The sequence below is a fragment of the Saimiri boliviensis genome, chromosome 11 (genome assembly GCF_048565385.1).
Source record: "Saimiri boliviensis isolate mSaiBol1 chromosome 11, mSaiBol1.pri, whole genome shotgun sequence".
Lineage (NCBI taxonomy): Eukaryota > Metazoa > Chordata > Mammalia > Primates > Cebidae > Saimiri > Saimiri boliviensis.
This window is the reverse complement of record NC_133459.1, coordinates 10,116,721-10,136,139: the sequence shown is the minus strand read 5'-3', so window position 1 is coordinate 10,136,139 and position 19,419 is coordinate 10,116,721. Positions and strand designations below refer to the sequence as shown.

General features: G+C 45.0%; 1 protein-coding gene and 1 non-coding gene across 3 annotated transcripts in view; both read left to right on the top strand.

Moving 5' to 3' along the window:
- The window catches only part of MTOR (mechanistic target of rapamycin kinase), a 155,978-nt gene that overhangs the window by 85,325 nt on the left and 51,234 nt on the right, over nucleotides 1-19,419 (top strand). For both annotated transcript variants that reach the window (XM_074380054.1, XM_010346531.3), the window contains exons 29-30: nucleotides 12,033-12,108; nucleotides 15,786-15,925. In XM_074380054.1, the coding sequence (XP_074236155.1) occupies nucleotides 12,033-12,108; nucleotides 15,786-15,925 (216 nt within the window). The remainder of the gene's footprint in view (nucleotides 1-12,032; nucleotides 12,109-15,785; nucleotides 15,926-19,419) is intronic.
- Nucleotides 10,244-10,345, top strand: LOC120366266 (small nucleolar RNA U13). The gene has a single exon (XR_005580995.1). It is a non-coding gene; the product is annotated as a small nucleolar RNA U13 (small nucleolar RNA).

Genomic DNA, 19,419 nt, shown 5'->3' with positions numbered 1-19,419 from the left:
TAAAAACTGCCTTATCTCTGGGCAGCTGTAGTCCCCGTATTTTATCTAGTAACCTAACAAATCATATCTGTCTCCAAAAGGGAATCAAATGTGCATTATATTGCAATTTCAGTAAATCACCCTTAGCTAGAGACAAAACCTTGTGGGGATGGCAGGACAAGATCACACGTCCACACCCTAAGCTGCTCTGTGAACTGCAGGGCTTCTCTTTGGGTTAGACACCTCCACCCTGACTTAGGCACCACAAAGTGGAAAACAGGCCTGTCATTCTTTAAGAATGTTAGAGGATTTGTGCCAATTATGCCTGAGCAACCAATTAATGGCAAGGGTGACTGGGTTTTACAGTCTGCAGGCAAGGGGCTAAATGGCAAACAAAACCCACTCTTTGTCTTAATTCTAAACACATGTTTCCAAGGTGTCAATATTGTGCTGTTTGGAAGTATGAGTCCTGCTTTTACAGTTGTTTCCTGGCTTCTAGGAAAGGTATGCAGTCCTGTTCTTTTTCTGTACCTCTACTGGAAGAAAAAGCACTTAGTCCACAGAGGTGAGGTTTTGCTCACAGAAAAACACATTTCAGGCCAGGTATAGTGGCTCACCCCTATAATCCCAGCACTTTGGGAGGACTTTGGCCCAGACAGGAGGATTACTTGAAACCAGGAGTTCAGTACCAGCCTGGGCAATACAGCAAGACCCTGTCTCTATAAAAAAATTTAGTGGGGCTCCATGATGACATGTGCCTGTGGTCCCAGCTACTCAGTAGGCCAAGGCAGGAGAATAACTTGAGTCCAGGGGTTTGAGGCTTGAGGCTGTGGTGAGCTATGATCGCACCATTGCCCTCCAGCGTGGGCAACAGGGCAAGACCCCATCTCAAAACAGAAAAGCACAATCCAAACTTCTGGATTCGTGCTGACTTCAGAAGGACCAGTGTGCCTCTAGGAATCTGTACCCTTTGTAGAAAAGCTCCACGCAGCAAAGAGTAGGAGAACAGAGCAAAAGCAGAAGCAGATTATATCTTTTGTGGTAGCCCCATCTTTTTTTTCAGATTCCCTTTTGGATTCAGCCCAAGAGGCCAAATCTCTCACCAGTCATCAGTAGAGCATGCATTTACTTCCAGCTGCTATCAAGACTTCCCACAAGGTCACTGTAACAGCTTGCCTTTGTAGAGTGTCTTAACGAATCCCAGGGAAGGTTCTTGAGTGGAGAAAACTCGCCGTCAACAAGGAATGATAAGAAGAGAAGAGTTCTGGGATTTCTCCTAAAGCTGACCAAAAGGATAGAGGGACTTTTGTTACAGAACAAGACCCTTCTAAGGGGAGAAAATTGCTGTATTTCAGTGGTAATCCTCAACTCTGCGACTGAAGCTAGCTTATCCTTAAGACTACCTAGAGATTTAACGGGACTGCTCTTAAACTGAGTTAGAGAAACTGCTTCTGATTTTTGTATAACACTGGGGGAGGTAAAGAAACCACTGGCAGTTACACGGTGTCCCAGTGCTCTGAAACCTTGACTTGGGTGCTGCATCCCAATTTCAGAGATGTTAAGGTGTGAAAAAAAAATGTGCATCTTAAAACTGGTAAAATCTAGTAGGTGCTGGGCTCTGCCTCATGGCCACCTCTGGCTGTCCATCCAGTGACGATGGAATGTATCGGTAGGGGCACCAGTGGTCTCCACATTTTTCTGGCGCTTTCACTGGCTGTGAATCCTGGTAATCCAGTTACTGTGTGCCCCAGTCCTCTTCTGTACGGCTTCCTTTACCAAGAAGGTAGGCATGATTTTTCTTTTCCCTGAACCCAGAATGGGCATCATTATTCCTACACTATGTCCTAGCTCCTTAATAGAGCGGAAGACCAGCTCACATCTGCTTCTGCGATTAAATGTGAAGAGTCAGAAGCTGCCAGATCACTAGGTGCCACCTCGTTTAAGTTTCCCAACTTTATCCTCATAATGGACTGAGTCAGAGTTCTTGGACATTTGGAAGCCAAGAAATCAGGACTTTATCCAAAATACCAACTCGGTTTTGAGTCAAGAGAGATGAACATTAGCTTTGGAGTCACTCTATTAGCCCACCCCTTTTACTCCTTTTCCCCATCCTTTTCCTGACTGATGCTTCTTTTTAATAGTCTCTCTCAGAGCTCTTCATTTCTCTCTGGATGTGAAGAAGCAGAAAGGGGGAGAAGAACCTGCAGGCATCACCAGAAAAGGAGCAGTGCTCATTGTTGTAGAATAAAAAGATAATGGCCAATTTGTCAAGAAGTGTTGACAAGAAAGATAAAGTTGGAAGTAATTAACTGGCTGACATGCTGGGAGCAATGTGCCTGCCAATAGCTCCCTAAATCAGCCGGAGCCTTGGAAATGTGACAGCCATTCATCATTTTTACAACACGCCTCTGACAGGCTCCTCCATTGCAAACCCTGCCAGCAAAAATCGTGTGCTTTGACATTCTGGGGTTGTACACCTCTCTTTGCCTTATTCTGGGTTGTGCTAAGGCACCTGGGCCCTACATCCAACCAGGAGATGCCTGGAGACGGTGAGTCAAATGTGCCAGCTTGCCCGCTTATCGCTGGGCAGTATTCCTCTCTGGGGCTGGGCACTAGGGTTCGCAGAGTTGACTTTGTAAACTTCTGCAGGACAGTTCACTTACCATAGAGAGTACTGAATGTGAGCTCATTAGCAGCACTCCTGGTGGCCTGGTGTCTAGTGCGTTTGCTAACCAGCCATGGGATCGATCAGTGGGAGGCAGCGGGTATGCAGCCAGTAAAAGCCATTATGAAGACTGAATGGAGTGGAAAATACCTGTGTTAGGTGAAAAGGCAGAACACAAAATTGTATACATGCTTTCATCACCAGTATGCACAGGTAAAAGTATCTTGGAAAGGTGATTATATCATAATCAACTTCCCTCCTCCACGTATTTCTTTTTAAAAAGTGATACTTCTTGAAAAGATGAGATTTTTTTTTTTGCATGCACATGGCACCTCCTTTCCCTCTGTGCTTTCCCCCTCCCCCCCACTTTCTAATCTCACCAACTGTTAAGGTTCTACCTTTTTTATTCGAAGGGCTCACTTCCTTTTTCTCATAAAGATTCAGCAAGTCGTCTGGGTATTGTGACAGACAAACCATTTTTTGTTGTTGTTTGAGACTCCAGGCTGGAGTGCAATAGTGCGATCTTGGCTCATGGCAACCTATGCCTCCCAAGTTCAAGCAGTTCTGCCTTAGCTTCCCGAGTAGCTGGGATTACAGACATGTGCCACCATGCCCAGCTAATTTTGTATTTTTAGTAGAGACAGAGTTTCTCCGTGTTGGTCAGGCTGGTCTCGAACTCCTGACCTCAGGTGATCTGCCTGCCTTGGCCTCCCAAAGTGCTGGGATTATAGGCATGAGCCACCACGCCTGGCCTGTGACAAACCAACCATTTAAACTGTGACCAGACAGAAAGAATGATGAAGACATGGTAAGAATTCTTTTTATTCTTAGGCCACTCTAAGCCTGAGACATCAGGAACCTTTTGTTTTGGTTTGGTTTGGTTTGGTTTGGTTTGGTTTTTGGAGACAGGGTCTCACTCTGTCACTCAGTCTGGAGTACAGTGGTGCAGTCATGGCCCACTGCAGCCTTGCACTCGTGGGCTCAATTGTTCCTCCTGCCTTGGTCTCCAAAATAACTGGGATTGCGGGCACAGATCACCTCACCCAGCTAATTTTTAAACTTTTTTTGTAGATTCAAAGTCTTGCTATGTTACCCAGGCTGGTCTTGAATTCCTGTCCTCACGTAATCATCCTGTCTCAGCCTCCCAAGGTGGTGAGCTACCACACTCAGCCAAGGAAACCTATTTTGATTGTCTGAAACTGGCCACCTCGCTTGCACCAGACCTTTTTTATCTTGGTGCCTTAGGTCCCCAAGAGCTCCAAGGACACCATATGCTTCAACTTTGAAACCTCGTAATGGAGCCAGCCTTATCTTAATATGCAGTTTTTTTTCCTAAGTTCTGGCCCTGCCAGACCCAGAGGCACTGTCTTCACCATCTGATTCTGGCCTTGTCTCCCTCCACTTCCCCTCCTGTCTGCATTCCAGCAGCCCTCCCAACCTTCTACCCTCTCACTTTTCAGATGTTTTCATTTTCCCTCTGTCCTGCACTGCTGTCCTTTCCCTTCTAGATTAGTATGTTCATTCTTGAGTTCCCCAGACCATTCTGTTGTTCCTAGATTCCCAAGGTAGCTCCCTGCTAAAGACATCAAGGCCTCGCCAACCCCAGAAGGAATCAGACTATTTGGATTTTAATCCTATGTTGGTCACTGAGCTAAGCCTCGGTGCTGGGAGAAGTGACAGGAGGATCTCAGTTACCACTCTATGAGAGAAACAAGAACTGTTTGATACAGTGGTTAGGACTCAAAGCAGTGTCCAGGGTGGCCTCAGTGGGCTGGTCAGGCCTCCTCAGTCAGACCTGCCGCAGCCCAATCAGCTGTGGTTCATGTGTCACCAGCCTGGTGCCAAGGGAATTCAGAGAATTCTCACTTGACAGAGAACCAAATGAAATGCAGACTGTGGTCTGCACTAGAAATAGACAGGAGAAAGAAAGCCCAGGGCCGTTTGGGAAGCCAGTGGGTGTGTTCTCATACATTCCTGATGGGAGCGCTGGGGAAGCCTGAGCGTTCCCCCAGATGTGCCTGCAGATGCTCCCTGCTGCCTGAGGACTTTCCGACAGGCGCGGCCTCGTGTGGAAGTCTTGCATCACTTCGCTCTGGACAGCCCAGAGGTCACGCGGCGCCAAGGCTGAGAGATGAGGGCAATAATCAAGTGTGCCATGAAAGAAGGCACTACCAGGCCAAGTAACTGTGGACCCAACATCCGTCTGGAAGCCTGTGGAGCCGTAACTGAGGACATTTCAGGAGACAATGGTGTTCTCCAGGTTTCTCTTCAGGTGGCAGGAATGGCATTTAGACTGCTTTGCTGTGGGTCAGCGTTAAGTCCTTGAGTAGTTAATGGGCCACTAATTTGGTCAATCTCATCCTTCTCCAATAAAAGGCAGCAAGGGGTCTGGTTACAGTGGCTCACATCTGTAATCCCAGCACTTTGAGAGGGTGAGACGGGTGGATCATTTGAGGTTAGGAGTTCAAGACCAGCCTGGCCATCATGGTGAAGACCCTTTTCTACTATGAAAAATGCAAAAATTAGCTGGACCGTAGTTGCAGGCACCTGTAATCCCAGCTACTTGAGAGACGTAAGGCGCAAGAATCCTTGAGGCTTGAGGTGGAGGTTGTGGTGAGCTGAGATCACACTACTGCATTCTAGTCTGGGCGACAGAGTGAGACCCTGTCTCAAAAAAAAGGGGGCGGGGGGCAGCTAGAGAAGGCCTGAGAGGGAAAGGCCATGGGGAGGCAGCAGGCCCACTGCCCACATGGGCTGCTTCCCATCTCTTCTGACAAGGCCTCTGCCAGGGGAAGCGTCCGCACAGCCGAATCATGCACTCAGCTCCCATGCTTGCCCTGCCTTGGGAACAAGATTTCCAGATGGTGGGAATACAATGCTTGGCGGAATGATGTGACGTTTGCCATAGGAAGGCAGCAAGGCAATTTCTTAGTGTTAGTTCTGCTCATCTCTAGAAAATATTTTTCTTAATTGCCAAAAGCTTTCCCAACTCAGTTCAGAACTCGAGTTTGATTAAAGGAGACTCTGAATTCAGCCTCCTTCAACCATAATTCAGTCTTGGGCTGGGGTGGGGAGAGTGGAGAATGAATGAGAATATGCCTGTACAATGGCCGCTACCGTCTCCTCGTGATACCCAGATTCACCATGTTCTCATTCTGCCTGTCTTCATTGTCTTCCTAACACCAGGTTCAGTTGTGGGCTCTGAGTTCTATTATGCAGATAGACAGTTTCTGTTTGCTCCACAGATTCACAGCTGTGTGATAGCAGCTGGATATTATCACTGGAAAACAGAGTAGAATACAACATACCCTCCACCCATGTTTGGGAGGCAGTGGGAATCACTGGTTCAGAAAATTCTCGGGACTCAGTTCTCTTTTCCTTTTGGCTTCAGTGCATGTCAGGAGGCGATGGGAAATCTGGTTGACCTGACATTTCTGCATAGTGTTGTAGGCACGTTGCCTCCAAGCCTCAGTCTCTCTAAACGTGTTTGTGTTCAGATCTTTTCCACCAGACCAGCATCAGCAGGGTCTGGTTTGTGGTGTTAAGTACTCCCCTGCTGTCGGGCTGGGGCTTTGAACAGTTTGCCCTTTATAAGCCTCCAGCATTAATAAGGAATGACTGAGGGGCACACAAGGGGGTGTTTATAGAATGGGTTGTATAAAACTCCCAGCTGCCTTCTAAAATAAGAATTCCTCGCTAAGGGGGCTTTTGAGCACAGGCGATTTCTTCACAGGAGCCGAACATACAGTCTCTCCCTTCAGTCTCATAAAACCACATCTCAGTAGAAAAGAGACATAATTCAAAGGACAGCTTTGTATCACCCAGGTAGGCAGGAGACTTGGGACTTAGTGGCTATGAACTCCTGCGTTTTCACAGAGGCTTGCTTGTCCTGGACTTTGCAGCCTGAACTATAAGTCTGGCTGTCTTTGAAAAGCCTGCTGTGGTGGCTTGCCGTCACGTGGCCGAAGCCATGTTAGTACCTTCTGAAAAGAAACAAAAAATATGAGATGGGAGCTTGGGGGTAAGAGTGAGGAAGTTAAAATGAAGGCACAGGAGGGCTCCCTTCTCCTGTACAATGAATTCTAGAGAGTGAGGTGATGGAAATGTCCCACCCATTGCTGACATTCATTCATTTTACAGGTGATTCCTGGGTGCCTGCTGATGCTGAGAGTAGAAAGCTAAGAGCCGAGAGTAGAAAGCTAAGACACGGTCTGGTCCCTCCCATTGCAGAGCTTGCAGCATACCCTTCGTTATTACTTAAGATACTTTTTATTTCTTTACCTCAACATGATGCTAAAGATACTTTTCAGTGGTAACGTTTTTAAGAGAAAGTCACCTTTTAAGAGAAAGCAACAGCCTGTGACCTACTGGGCCAAGTTTTCTTCATATATAAAATGAGAATATTATTAATGGTTTCACAGGGTTGAAATAATACATAGAAACAGTAAGCACAGTGGCTGGCACATAGGGTGACCTCTCTTCTTACTTTGTTATCTCCTTGCTGTTGCCTCCCCGATGGAGTGCCAGAAGGCATGGAGGAAGAAGAAAAACTTAAAAATCCCAAACAAGATGACAGACTCTTGATCACCAAGATTAATAAGCCTGTTTACTTCACTGTCCACATCCTTAGTATTCTCCAGAAGACTTAGAGGCATACATGGGAACTCCTCAGAAGGAAAGAAGAGAAAGGTGAAAGGTAGCTTAGGGGGAAAGTCGTATAGGAAATTAAAGTGGAAAGTGGGCAGGAGGAAAGAATATGCAGGGTGATAGCAGCTGGTTCAATAAAAGTCTCTTTATTCTTTGAATGGATCAAGAGAGTAGGTGTGGCTGGGCATGGTGGCTTACGCCTGTAATACCAACAATTTGAGAGGCTGAGACAGGCAGATCAGGGGTTCGAGACCAGCCTGGGCAACATGGCGAAACCTCATTTCTACTAAAAATACAAAAACCTAGCTGGATGTGGTGGTGGAGGCTGAGGTGGGAGGATCATGTGAGTCCAGGAGGTGGACGTTGCAGTGAGCTGAGATTGCCCCATTGCACCCCAGCCTGGGTGACAGAGCCAGACCCTGTCTTGAAAAAGAGAGTAGGCTGGGCACAGTGGCTCACACCTATAATCCCAGCACTTTGGGAGGCTGAAGTGGGTGGATCACCTGAGTTCAGGAGTTTGAGACCAGCCTGGCCAACATGGCAAAACCGCATCTCTACTAAAATCAAAAATTAGTCAGGCATGGTGGTGGGTACCTGTAATCCCAGCTAACTGGGAGGCTAAGGCAAGGGAATCACCTGAACCCAGGAGGCAGAGGTTGCAGTGAGCCGCCATTGTAGTCCAGCATGGGTGACAGAGCAATGCAGCCTCCTTTAACCATAACTTCATCTCAAAAAAAAAAAAAAAGAGATTGAGAGTGGATGTGGACAGTGGCCTTCTTACCTTCAGGTTCTTAAATCAGAGGCAAATTAATTTATCAGAGTGAGGCTGCTCATTTTTCATGAATTTGTTAGTCAAAGTTGTAATTTCTTTTTTTTTTTTTTTTTTTTTTGACACAGAGTTTCTTTCTTGCTGCCTGGGCTGGAGTGCAGTGGCGCGATCTTGGCTCACTGCAGTCTCCGCCTCCCGGTTTCAAGCGATTCTCCTGCCTCAGCTGGAGACTCTCCTGCCTGTAGCTGGGACTACAGGCATGCACCACCATGCCTGGCTAATTTTCACATTTTATTATAGATAGGGTTTCACTATATTGGTCAGCCTGGTCTTGAGCTCCTGACCTCGTGATCTGCAGCCTCGGCCTCCCAAAATGCTGGTATTACAGGCGTGAGTCACTGCGCCTAGCAATTTTGTATTTTCAGTAGAGACAGGGTTTCTTCCTGTTGGTCAGGCTGGTCTTGAACTCCTGACCTTAGGTGATTCACCCACCTTGGTCTCCCAAAGTGCTGGGATTTCAGGCATGAGCCTCCGCACCGAGCCTAAAATGTCTCTTAAAGGAGTTAGGGCCGTATGATTTTTCATTCTTAATTTGCAAAGCTATGCTGGTCAGTCCTTAGAGGCAGTGTATAAAGGCCCTAGCTGTATTAAGGTAAAATTTGTTTCTCCTTTGAGGTCCCCAATCGGTACTTCCTAATTTTGATCAGTTTGTTATAAGACTCATTTTTTATGCACTGTAATACATGAGAGAGTGGATTAGAAAAAGGCTTGTATTTGGTTTGGTTTTTGTTGTTTTGTCCTTGGAGTGAGCCAAGCTTTGGTAACGTTAAAATTTAAAAATAGGCTGGAGGCCAGTTGCGATGGCTCACACCTGTCAGCCCAGCACTCTGGGAGGCTGAGGCCAGAGGATTGCTTGAGCCCAGGAAATTGAGGCTGCAGTGGGCCATGATCATACCACTGAACTTCAGCCTGAATGACAGAGCAAGACCCCATCTCTTTAAAAAAGAAAGAAAAAAAGAACATAGACTATTTTCCAGAGCACAAGATTGAGGACAGTTGTTAGAACTCCTGGATTTTTATATCTGTGTCTTAGGGTTAGCTTCTTCCAGTTCAGATGAACACCACTTCATCCTCCTTATCAGAACAATGTTTTACTCCTCCCGAGGCCATCCCAAGAGTCCAGTGTAATAATGCAGGGAACATATACTTAGAATAGATAGACTATATACTAGCTTTCTTTCTTTCTTTCTTTCTTTTTTTTTAATAGAGACAATCTCACTATGTTGCCCAGACTGGTTTCAAACTCCTGAGCTCAGGCAATCCTCCTGCCTCAGCCTCCCAAAGCTCTGGGATTATAGATGTGAACCATTGTGCCCAGCCACTGGCTTTCTTTTTTCTTGTTTTCTTATGCTTCGAAATCTTTATTTGGCTTCAAGGAACTAGATAATCCCAAATCTATCCCTAGTAGTAGTATTAGTACAGTTGACCCAGCCCCATGTGACTGAGCAACCAAGTACAGTACCTGACTTACGGGGCCAAGAGGCATTGAGAACTTCTTCCCAATGAACCCGCAGTGGAGTAGGTCCCTTTAGACCTACTTTTCATTCTCAGCTTGGAAAAACTCATACACGGCTCCCTAAAGGAAACTGCCATGCTATGGTTTCACTTTGAAATTAAAAACATCTCCAAATAAGTTTATGGAGCATATTCTGGCTCATTGCTTTGCTTAGTACCAGCACAAGAAACACCAGTGGGTCAGCCCCATAGCTTCCCCCACATATCTGGAGCCTAGAACCTGGATTCTGGACTTTCTGAGTAGAACAGTTCTACTCAGAAAGCGTTTCGAATTTGCTCTCATGACTTCCTAGTCCTAACTTAAGTCTCCACTGTAGGTGTATGTTATTCCTGCAGACAAGCTAGCAGCTTTTATACTGGGACAAACATGGATGAAGAACCTGCTTAGCAATTTCATGTTCATTGTTTCTTTTAATTCCCTGAAGAACCCTCTGAAGGAGGAGGTGGTATTCGCTCTGTTGTATAGATAAGGAATTAAATTCAAAAAAGATTATTTAAATATGTCCTACTTTGTACCCATAAAATTAAAAATCAAAAATTTTAAAATGACAATCACACAGCTTATATTTGGCATAATTAGACCTCAAGAAAGTTAAGCCCAAGTTTTGATCCTTTTGTATTAATGTATGCACGACGATTGGGTTTTTACTATCGCATGTGAGATGTGTCTCCTTCAAGCTTGATCATGTCAGCATGTGATCAGTCTGACTCGGGGGGCAGAGGGGGGACCCGTTTTCTGACTCCAAATCCAAGGCTGCTTCATCCCCAACTTGTCCTTAACAAAGAGGCATAAGGGGCTTCAGATACGGGGGGGCTGTCCTGCTTCCTGTGGGCCTTGGGGAAAATCCCTGGCTTTCCTGGGCTTTAGCTTTCCTGTTAGTGAACAGGTCTGATAACAACTCTCCCTTCCCACAATCTTACGATGCTCGAGGTCAAAGGAGTGATAGGTTGGAAAGATTAGTTGAAAACACTTTGTAAACACAAGGCATTAGCTTATTACTTTCACAAATGTTAGCTTCTTTAGATTTCTGGGCAGTTTCCTTTTGGTTATATTGGAAGAAATGTGGCGGAATTTGGATTTTTTAAAATAATATTTATAACAGCAATTTTTTGCCATATTACCACATTGAACTCAAATCCTGGAATTTCCCAAAACCACTTAAAAGTTAATTCTGGTCAAGTAGACAGTTTGTACTCAAAGCAGTAAACTGGATCCTTGCTCATTAAACCAGTCTAGACGCCCAGGTTGATGTGTCACATTTTGCTCCCTACCTTTAAACAGATACAATCATTGTGGTCTTGTGAATTTCTCAAGCCAGCTCCTTCGCCCTCCCCTCTTTTCCTTCCTTCCGTAACTCAGGCTTATATTCAGTGTTGAGCTTAGTTGCATATGTTCCTATGGGAACAAGGGTCGAAGCTCCCATGGCTCTTCTGCTTTCAGGGCCTCCTAGCAGCCTCTGATGAACCATCTTCAGGCACCAGATCTCCCAGTGACAGTGCCCAGTTGTCCCAATGCAGTGACGGCCCTCCAGCCTAAATAAGGCATCAGCAGAGCAGGGTGTCATTAGTGAAAAGCATCTCTACAGTACAAGCCAGTTCAAGGAACTCCAGATCTTGTCCCTTGGCAGCCTTCTGTAAAGGGTGGAAGGGGACAGCCCCTGAAGAGGGTCTAGGGAGGCATCTGAATTTGAAGGGATTGGGCTCTGTCAGAACACTCAGCATGGCTGCATTGCCACTGCTCCCAGGGTTCTGCTATTGATGTGCATGGTCCAACCTTGGTACCATCTCTGTGTCGTTCACAGTCTGATGCTTTTGATTAATTTCATTATTCCGACTACTAAAAGCAACTGATGAGAAGTTAAGACGTAAAAGTTCAGAGGAGCCAGGCACTGTGATATGTTACTGTAATCCCAGCTACTCAGGAGGCTGAGGCAAGAAGATCACTTGAGCCCAGGAGTTTGAGACCAGCCTGGACCACATAGTGAGACCCTGTCTCAACAAAAAATGTTCAGAGGATTCTGATATGGTTGTGAACTACAACAGGGATAATTTCGTATCCAAGGTTTCTGGTGTTTCAGAAACAGACACGTGTTGCCCACCTGCCAGGATCTGAGAGGAAACCAGTCTGTGCTATTGGAGGAAGGGCCCCAGAACACCAAAGATGAGTGTTCCCATTATTGACCCCAAAAATTAGGGGAGGAGACCAAAAACCTTTTTTCAGATGAAATTATTTAAACTGAGCTTTCTGGATGGTAATAGATAATTGATACTCTTTTGGCATCTGCAGGACATCGTCCTCAAAATATGGTAAGCTATCTGCCCACAAACGACCCGCACATCTCCTACCCTACCCTCAGACGTGTTGAGTGTAACTACCTCTTCCCTTTGTTTTCTCAGCATTAATAATAAGCTACAGCAGCCGGAGGCAGCAGCCGGAGTGTTGGAATATGCCATGAAACACTTTGGAGAGCTGGTAAGCGCCTCATTTCTTTGGAAAAGCAGGACGCAGAAACTAGGGAGGTATTGGCCCTGACCTTTAGAAAGTTACCTTCCTTTTCTGTTTTTTCCCCAATTCGTAACAGTCTAATACTGACTTACCTATCTTCAGGATGAAAGAGATAAACAATGGGCCTGACTAAGTGGCTCACGCCTGTAATCCCAGCACTTTGGAAGGCCGAGGCGGGCAGATCACCTGAGGTCAGGAGTTCAAGACCAGCCTGACTAACATGGTGAAACCCCGTCTCTACTAAAAACACACAAAAAAATTAGCCGCACATAGTGGCAGGCACCTGTAATCCCAGCTATTCAGGAGGCTGAGGCAGGAGAATCACTTGAACCTAGGAGGTGGAGGTTGCAATGTGCTAAGATCACGCCATTGCACTCCAACTTGGGCGACAGAGCAAGACACTGTCTCAAAAAAAAAAAAAAAAAAAAAAAGAAACAAACAAACAAGGTCTGTAAGGATTATATTTCAGCTGAACATAAACCTTGAGGGTAAGGCCGGGCGCGGTGGCTCAAGCCTGTAATCCCAGCACTTTGGGAGGCCGAGGAGGGTGGATCACGAGGTCGAGAGATCGAGACCATCCTGGTCAACATGGTGAAACCCCGTCTCTACTAAAAATACAAAAAATTAGCTGGGCGTGGTGGCGCGTGCCTGTAATCCCAGCTACTCAGGAGGCTGAGGCAGGAGAATTGCCTGAACCCGGGAGGTGGAGGTTGCAGTGAGCCGAGATCGCGCCATTGCACTCCAGCCTGGGTAACAAGAGCGAAACTCCGTCTCAAAAAAAAAAAAAAAAAAAAAAAAAAAAAAAAAAAAAAAACCTTGAGGGTAGATGTGAATACACAGTAAGGACTGATTTTATCAAACTCTTAGCATGTGCCTGGCCCTTGGCTAAGTGTTTATATACTTCATCTAATTTGGTCCTCACAACAATGCTATAGTGGTTTCTGGGTTTTCTCTCTTTCTTTCTTTCTTTTCTCTACTTCCTGTTGATTTGTGAAAGTGGTTACTGTTGTTATCACCTTTTACCGCTGAGAAGACTGTGGTCCCAGCAGGTTAAGAACCTGTCTGAGCTGACAGAGAGGATAAATGGCAGAACCAGGACTTGAAATTAGAGCCAAGACATTTGCCCCTGATCTGAGTTATCTTTGTGGGAGCTTGCACTGGGTCTAGGCCACAGCTAATCCTCACCGCATGCTTAGGAAGACACGGTGGCAGTTCTTCAGAAAATGTATGCTATAATTGATACTTGACGTTGAGGGATTTTTGTGTTTGTTATTGCTTACATAGCTGCTTCTCTACTGCCATCTTTGGCCTTCCAGTATTTAAAATGTTTCTGTTATTCTTTGTGGTCTTGGCAGGGCATTTTGATAACTTCCAAAATATATAAAGCATCAACTTAGCATTGAATTCCTGGAAGGTCAAGAAGCTCTAGATCCATATACTTGATGAGGAACCTTTCATTAGTCATGTAGGTCGTTTACTGTGGTTTGCCTTGATCAGGAGCCCAGGATATTAAAAGTGAGAAAAATTGTGAATATTTAACAGGCTTTTGTTTGATCATCTAGCATTTTGCCTCACACACAGGCTAGTTAATTAGAATGAAACTTTTAAGGGAATTTTTTGCCCTCTTTAGTACATATTATCCGTAACTAGACTAAGACAGCATTCCTCCAGATGATGGCACAACAGAAAGAACTATGTCTCATCCATCCTTGCCACAATCCTTGTTTGCAGAGAGAAGAAAGTAGGGCGAGGGGGCACCTAATGTGCTCCACCTAGACCAAGATGTTCTCTCCTTTGATATCCTTAGAGCTTAGATCCCAGTAAGTGCTGACTGAAACAAGGACTCCGCAGACATCTGGTATTCAGGTGATCTGCCAGCAGATGGTTTATACCCCATACTCAGAATGCCAACCTTCAATGAAAGTTTCTCCATCTTCAGGTTCCAAAGGTGGCCATTAGCTCCAGGATTACTGCTAAAGCTGTGGTGGATTTTCTGTTATATTTAGGTAGCTGAATCATATTAAGCTTGACAATGGGTTTGCTTTTTCTTGGCAGAGCCTGTGCTTTCTCAGCACAATTTATGTAACAGCAGTCTCATTAGAATTGTGTGTGATTCACTGCTTAAACCTTATAGTTTCTGCAATCTATTGCAATTCAGAATATCTTGCCCTCTAACTGACCCACTCCATATGCTCTCTGCTTATTCATGCTGAGTGTATGCCACACATTAGTCACCAGCTCTTTTTTTTTCTTTTTCCAACAGTGTAGAAATTTGAAATGAGAAATTTACCAGTGCTTTTAAATTTTATGTTGTTTTTGTAGTCACTCTTTAAGTTTTCTATTTTGTATGTAGGCATAATAGGCATTACTTTGGACAGGCTTGGAAAATGAAGTTGAGATAGTTTGCCTTACGTGGAGCCAGATATGCCCATTTTGACAAACTCCACTGATGTTGGGTGAATCATGGCAGCAGAATTAGTCCAGGGACAGCAGAGGGTACTCGTTCTGCCAGAAGGAACCAGAGAAGGGGAAGTAGGTACAAGGGAACAGTCTCTGACATAAATGACCTCCTTTCAGAGGTTCAAGAAGAAAAGGTTATTTTAGACAGCTTAGTAGAGTAGTTGTTAGTCTGCATACTGCACAAACATCAGTTTTATTTAGAAAGGGAAAGAGGGTAATGGGAGAAACTAGTGTGGGTCCTGCATTATATCATACAAATTTCACTGCAGAATCATATTGTTGTTAAAGAAATCCCTAGAGAGCTACTACCCTTGCCTGTGCAAAAATAGTCATTTATTGAGCTGGTGATGAAGCAGTCCAGGAGAGAAACTGAGATGGAGGGCAGACAGAAAGCAAATAAAATAGTCTCCTGATCATTTAGAGAGTCATAGTCTATAACTTTCAGCCTGTAGCACCTCCTACTCACGTGGACAATACCCAGTTTCAGCATGGCACACCATCTGCTAGGGTAATGGAATCCCTCCTTTGGCCCCTGACACTGGTAAACCTGCCAAGGGAGACTCTAGAAGAATAGGGGAAAGGCTTTCCAAAGAATTTTGAGTGGTGGTGTTATATTTTAAATTATTATTTCCTGAAAGTTTAAAAATGCATTAAGAAATGCAGAGGATCAAGAGCTTTTAGCAAGTTAGTTGTTTTCCTCCAGCAAATATGCACATGAGGCCTGGTCTTTCTGGCCCCATCAGGAAAGCAGCTGCCATCCCTGATAAGTGTCAGCACTCCAGCAGATTGAAGCGATGGCACCTTTGCAGCAGCTCTGGTGCTCTGGTCGGGGTTTTCTCCTGTCCCTAAGTGATTTCCCCTGTCCTCACATCCCCACATCCTGGTGTTCTGGTGACTCATGTGTCTGGGGAGGAAATAATGGGGAAGGAGAATGGCCTGACATTTGCTCTCAGATAATCCCAGGATCATTCCATCCATGTGTCAAGGAACCAGCATTTCCACCTTCCCCAAACAACACACCTCCAGATTGTCTCAAGTTCTTTTTAATCCAAGCCCAGACATACTGTGATAGGTGAAGTGTCATGCATATAGCAGCTCATTAGGAAAGAGAGTATGTGGATTTAAAAATGTGATCCCTTCATCTCTGTGCCTCACAGCAGTCTTTTTTCTTTTCCATGTGACAGGAGATCCAGGCTACCTGGTATGAGAAACTGCACGAGTGGGAGGATGCTCTTGTGGCCTATGATAAGAAAATGGACACCAACAAGGATGACCCAGAGCTGATGCTGGGCCGCATGCGCTGCCTTGAGGCCCTGGGGGAATGGTGAGCTTCCTAGGATGATGGCATGTGTGGGTACAAGAGACTTCTCTTTGATAGTTGGATTTGAAAGGAAGGCTTCCCTCAAACGGAGTTCTCTCTTCAGACTCATTTTGTTCCACTTGATGTATCTCAGGAAACATCTTTCACTTTTGGTGTTTTTCTTTCTCCATTCTGTCTCAGCTACTAAGTAGCAAGGCTTTCAGTGAAACTTTACAATGCTGTAGGCAACAGCCTTGGGGATGCTCCTAGGATCTGCTTTTCCTTCTGTCTACTCTCTTGATCTTTACTGATCCAGTGAAGAGCTCAGATTCCTACTTGGAAACCTTGGTTTTTTAAATTAGCTCTTGCAAATGCTTTTAGGAAAGAACAGTGACTGCCCTCTTCAGGTGCTTCATCTATATCGGATGCTGACTGTGTGTTCAGCACTATGCCAGGCTCCAAGGAAACAAGACACGAGAAAGCAGCCCTTTCCTGTGAGGTTGATGAGACGGGCACATCAACAGAGGGTTATTAAAGCCTGAGAGGATGTTGACAGTGATATGAGCCAGACTACCTTGAAAGCCCAAAGGAGGAAGCAGGGTTATCTTGTAGTGCTTCCTGGAGGAAGGACTGGGAGTTAGGAGACAGGTAAAGGAAAAGAGAGAGGGGCAAATAGGTACTCCAGGTGGAAGCAACAATAATATTTATCTGAGAACATCTGGCTAGGTTTTGGTTTGGAGAGTTGCTTGGGAATGTTGAAGGATAAAAATGGCCTCCATTCTGTTTCCAGCACCAAGTGCAATTTAAAAAAAATAATAATTGAAATGCTATACTGCTACTGTTAAATTGTTTAACTGCAGTTTTAAAGGACTAAAACAGCCCAGGCATGGTGGCTCATACCTATAATCCCAGCCCTTTGGGAGGCCGAGGCAGGCACGTCATTTGAGGTCAGGAGTTTGAGACCAGCCTGGCCAACATGACGAAACCCTGTCTCCACTAAAAATACAAAACTTAGCTGGGCATGGTGATATAGGCCTGTAATTCCCGCTACTCGGGAGGCTGAGGCAAGAGGATCACTTGAACCTGGGAGGTGGAGGTTACAGTGAGCCAAAATTGGACCACTGCACTCCAGCCTGGACGACAGAGCAAGACTTTGTCTCAAAATAAATAAATAAATAAATGAGGCCGAGCACAGTGACTCACGCCTGTAATCCCAGCACTTTGGGAGGCTGAGGCTGGTGGATCACAAGGTCAGGAGATCGAGACCATCCTAGCCAACATCATGAAAACCCCGTCTCTTCTAAAAATACAGAAAAATTAGCTGGGTGTGGTGGCTCACGCCTGTAGTCCCAGCTGCTCAGGAGGCTGAGGCAGGAGAATTGCTTGAACCCAGGAGGTGGAGATTGCAGTGAGCCGAGATGGCGCCACTGCACTACAGCCTGGGCGACAGTGCAAGACTCGATCTCAAACAACAACAACAAAAATGACTAAAACAAAATGCCATGCTACCTCCCCACTAGTGGATTATCCCAACTTTGTCTTGAACATGATACTGACGGTTCACTGTTCCTTCATTCAACCAGTAAGCATCAAGTGCATGTTCATTGCCAGTGTCTGTGCCAGGCCCTAGAGACACAGCTGTGAGCAAGAGTCTCGGCCCCTGCCTTCCCAGAGCTTACAGGGCAGAAAACCAGGCTATTGTAGTACATTATGATGCCAGGAATAAAGAAGCCCAGTGGGCTGTGGGTAATAGGAAGCACCCTAATCAGGAGTGGAAGGTTATGGAAGGTTTCCAGGAAGAAGCTATGATATCTAATTTGGACCTGTAAAGTGAAGAGCACAGTATGGGGGATTTTATCTGGCCCTTTTGTTCAGATTCTTCTCTGTGACCCCCTGTCTTCAAAATAAGGACATTCCTTTCCTCCGGGTGTAGGGAAGGCACCTCTCACAGTAGAGCCTTGTGACCTCCTTCAGGGAAGGTCAAAATTAGTTTTCCTAGATGTTATGACCTGCTTCAGAGGATAAGGGGCAAGGGATGGTCGGAGTGATTTTTTTGCTGCCATTTTCTCAAAATATTAAGTATGCCACAGTGCCATATTTCAGGGTCACAGGGATGTACAGTGATGGTAATGTGCTGTTTATACTGTGTGGTGCTCTGCTGTTTTCACTTGACAAGTCCAGACCGCTGTTCCATATCAGCACCTATAGAGCTACTGCCTCATTTTTTTAATAGCCTCATACAAATAAATCTAGTGTATTTAATATAGACAATTTTTATTTGTTAGATATTTTCTACCTTGGAAAATTTAAGAATATTAGACAAAATCAAAGCAAGTCTTCTAAAAGAATGATCTCTCTTTTATAGCTGGGACTACAGCCATACTCCACCACAGCAGGCTAGCTTTTTAGATTTTATGTAGAGACGGGGTCTCACAGTGCAGTCTAGGCTGGTTTTGAAATCCTGGGTTCAAGTGATCCTCCCTCTTCAGCTTCCCAAAGTGCTAGGATTATAGGTGTGAGCCACTGTGCCCAGTGTTCTTTTTTTTTTAAGAAACAGGATTTTGGCCGGGCGCGGTGGCTCAAGCCTGTAATCCTAGCACTTTGGGAGGCCGAGGCGGTTGAATCACGAGGTCGAGAGATCGAGACCATCCTGGTCAACATGGTGAAACCTCGTCTCTACTAAAAATACAAAAAATTAGCTGGGCATGATGGCACGTACCTGTAATCTCAGCTACTCAGGAGGCTGAGGCAGGAGAATTGCCTGAACCCAGGAGGCGGAGGTTGCGGTGAGCCGAGATCGCGCCATTGCACTCCAGCCTAGGTAACAAGAGCGAAACTCCGTCTCAAAAAAAAAAAAAGAAAAGAAACAGGATTTTACTCTCTCAGTGGAGTACAGTGGTGTGATTATAGTTCACTATGTCTTGAACTCCTGGACTCAAGCAATCCTCCCTCTTCAGCCTCCTGAGTAGAAGGAACTACAGAAATGCACCACCATGCCTGGATAATTTTTAAAAATTATTTTTTGTAGAGACAGGGTCTCACTATGTTGCCAAGGTTGGCCGTTATTTCTTAATATAAAATTATTACTACATTCCCAAGATAGAAGATGTTATAATGTTTTGCATGAAAATTTAATGTCAGTGAATTTAGCCCTAGTCATTGGATCGTGTGTGTGTGTATAAATAAATAAATATATATATATATATATATATATATATATATATATATATATATATGTAGAAGGAGAGAGAGAGAGAGAAAGAAAGGGAGAGAATCTGAAATTATTTGAAAGTGGCTTGTCTGATTTAACCACCATTAGGTAGATTCAAAAGTGTTATTTATTTGTATAAATTAGCATTCAAAGGCTGAGTGCAGTGGCTCACACCTATAATCCCAACACTTTGGAAGGCTGAGGCGGGCAGATTGCTTGAGCCCAGAAGTTTGACAACCAGCTTGTGCAACAACAACAACAACAAAAATTCCATATTGATTTACCTCAATAAATTGAGGAAGCATAT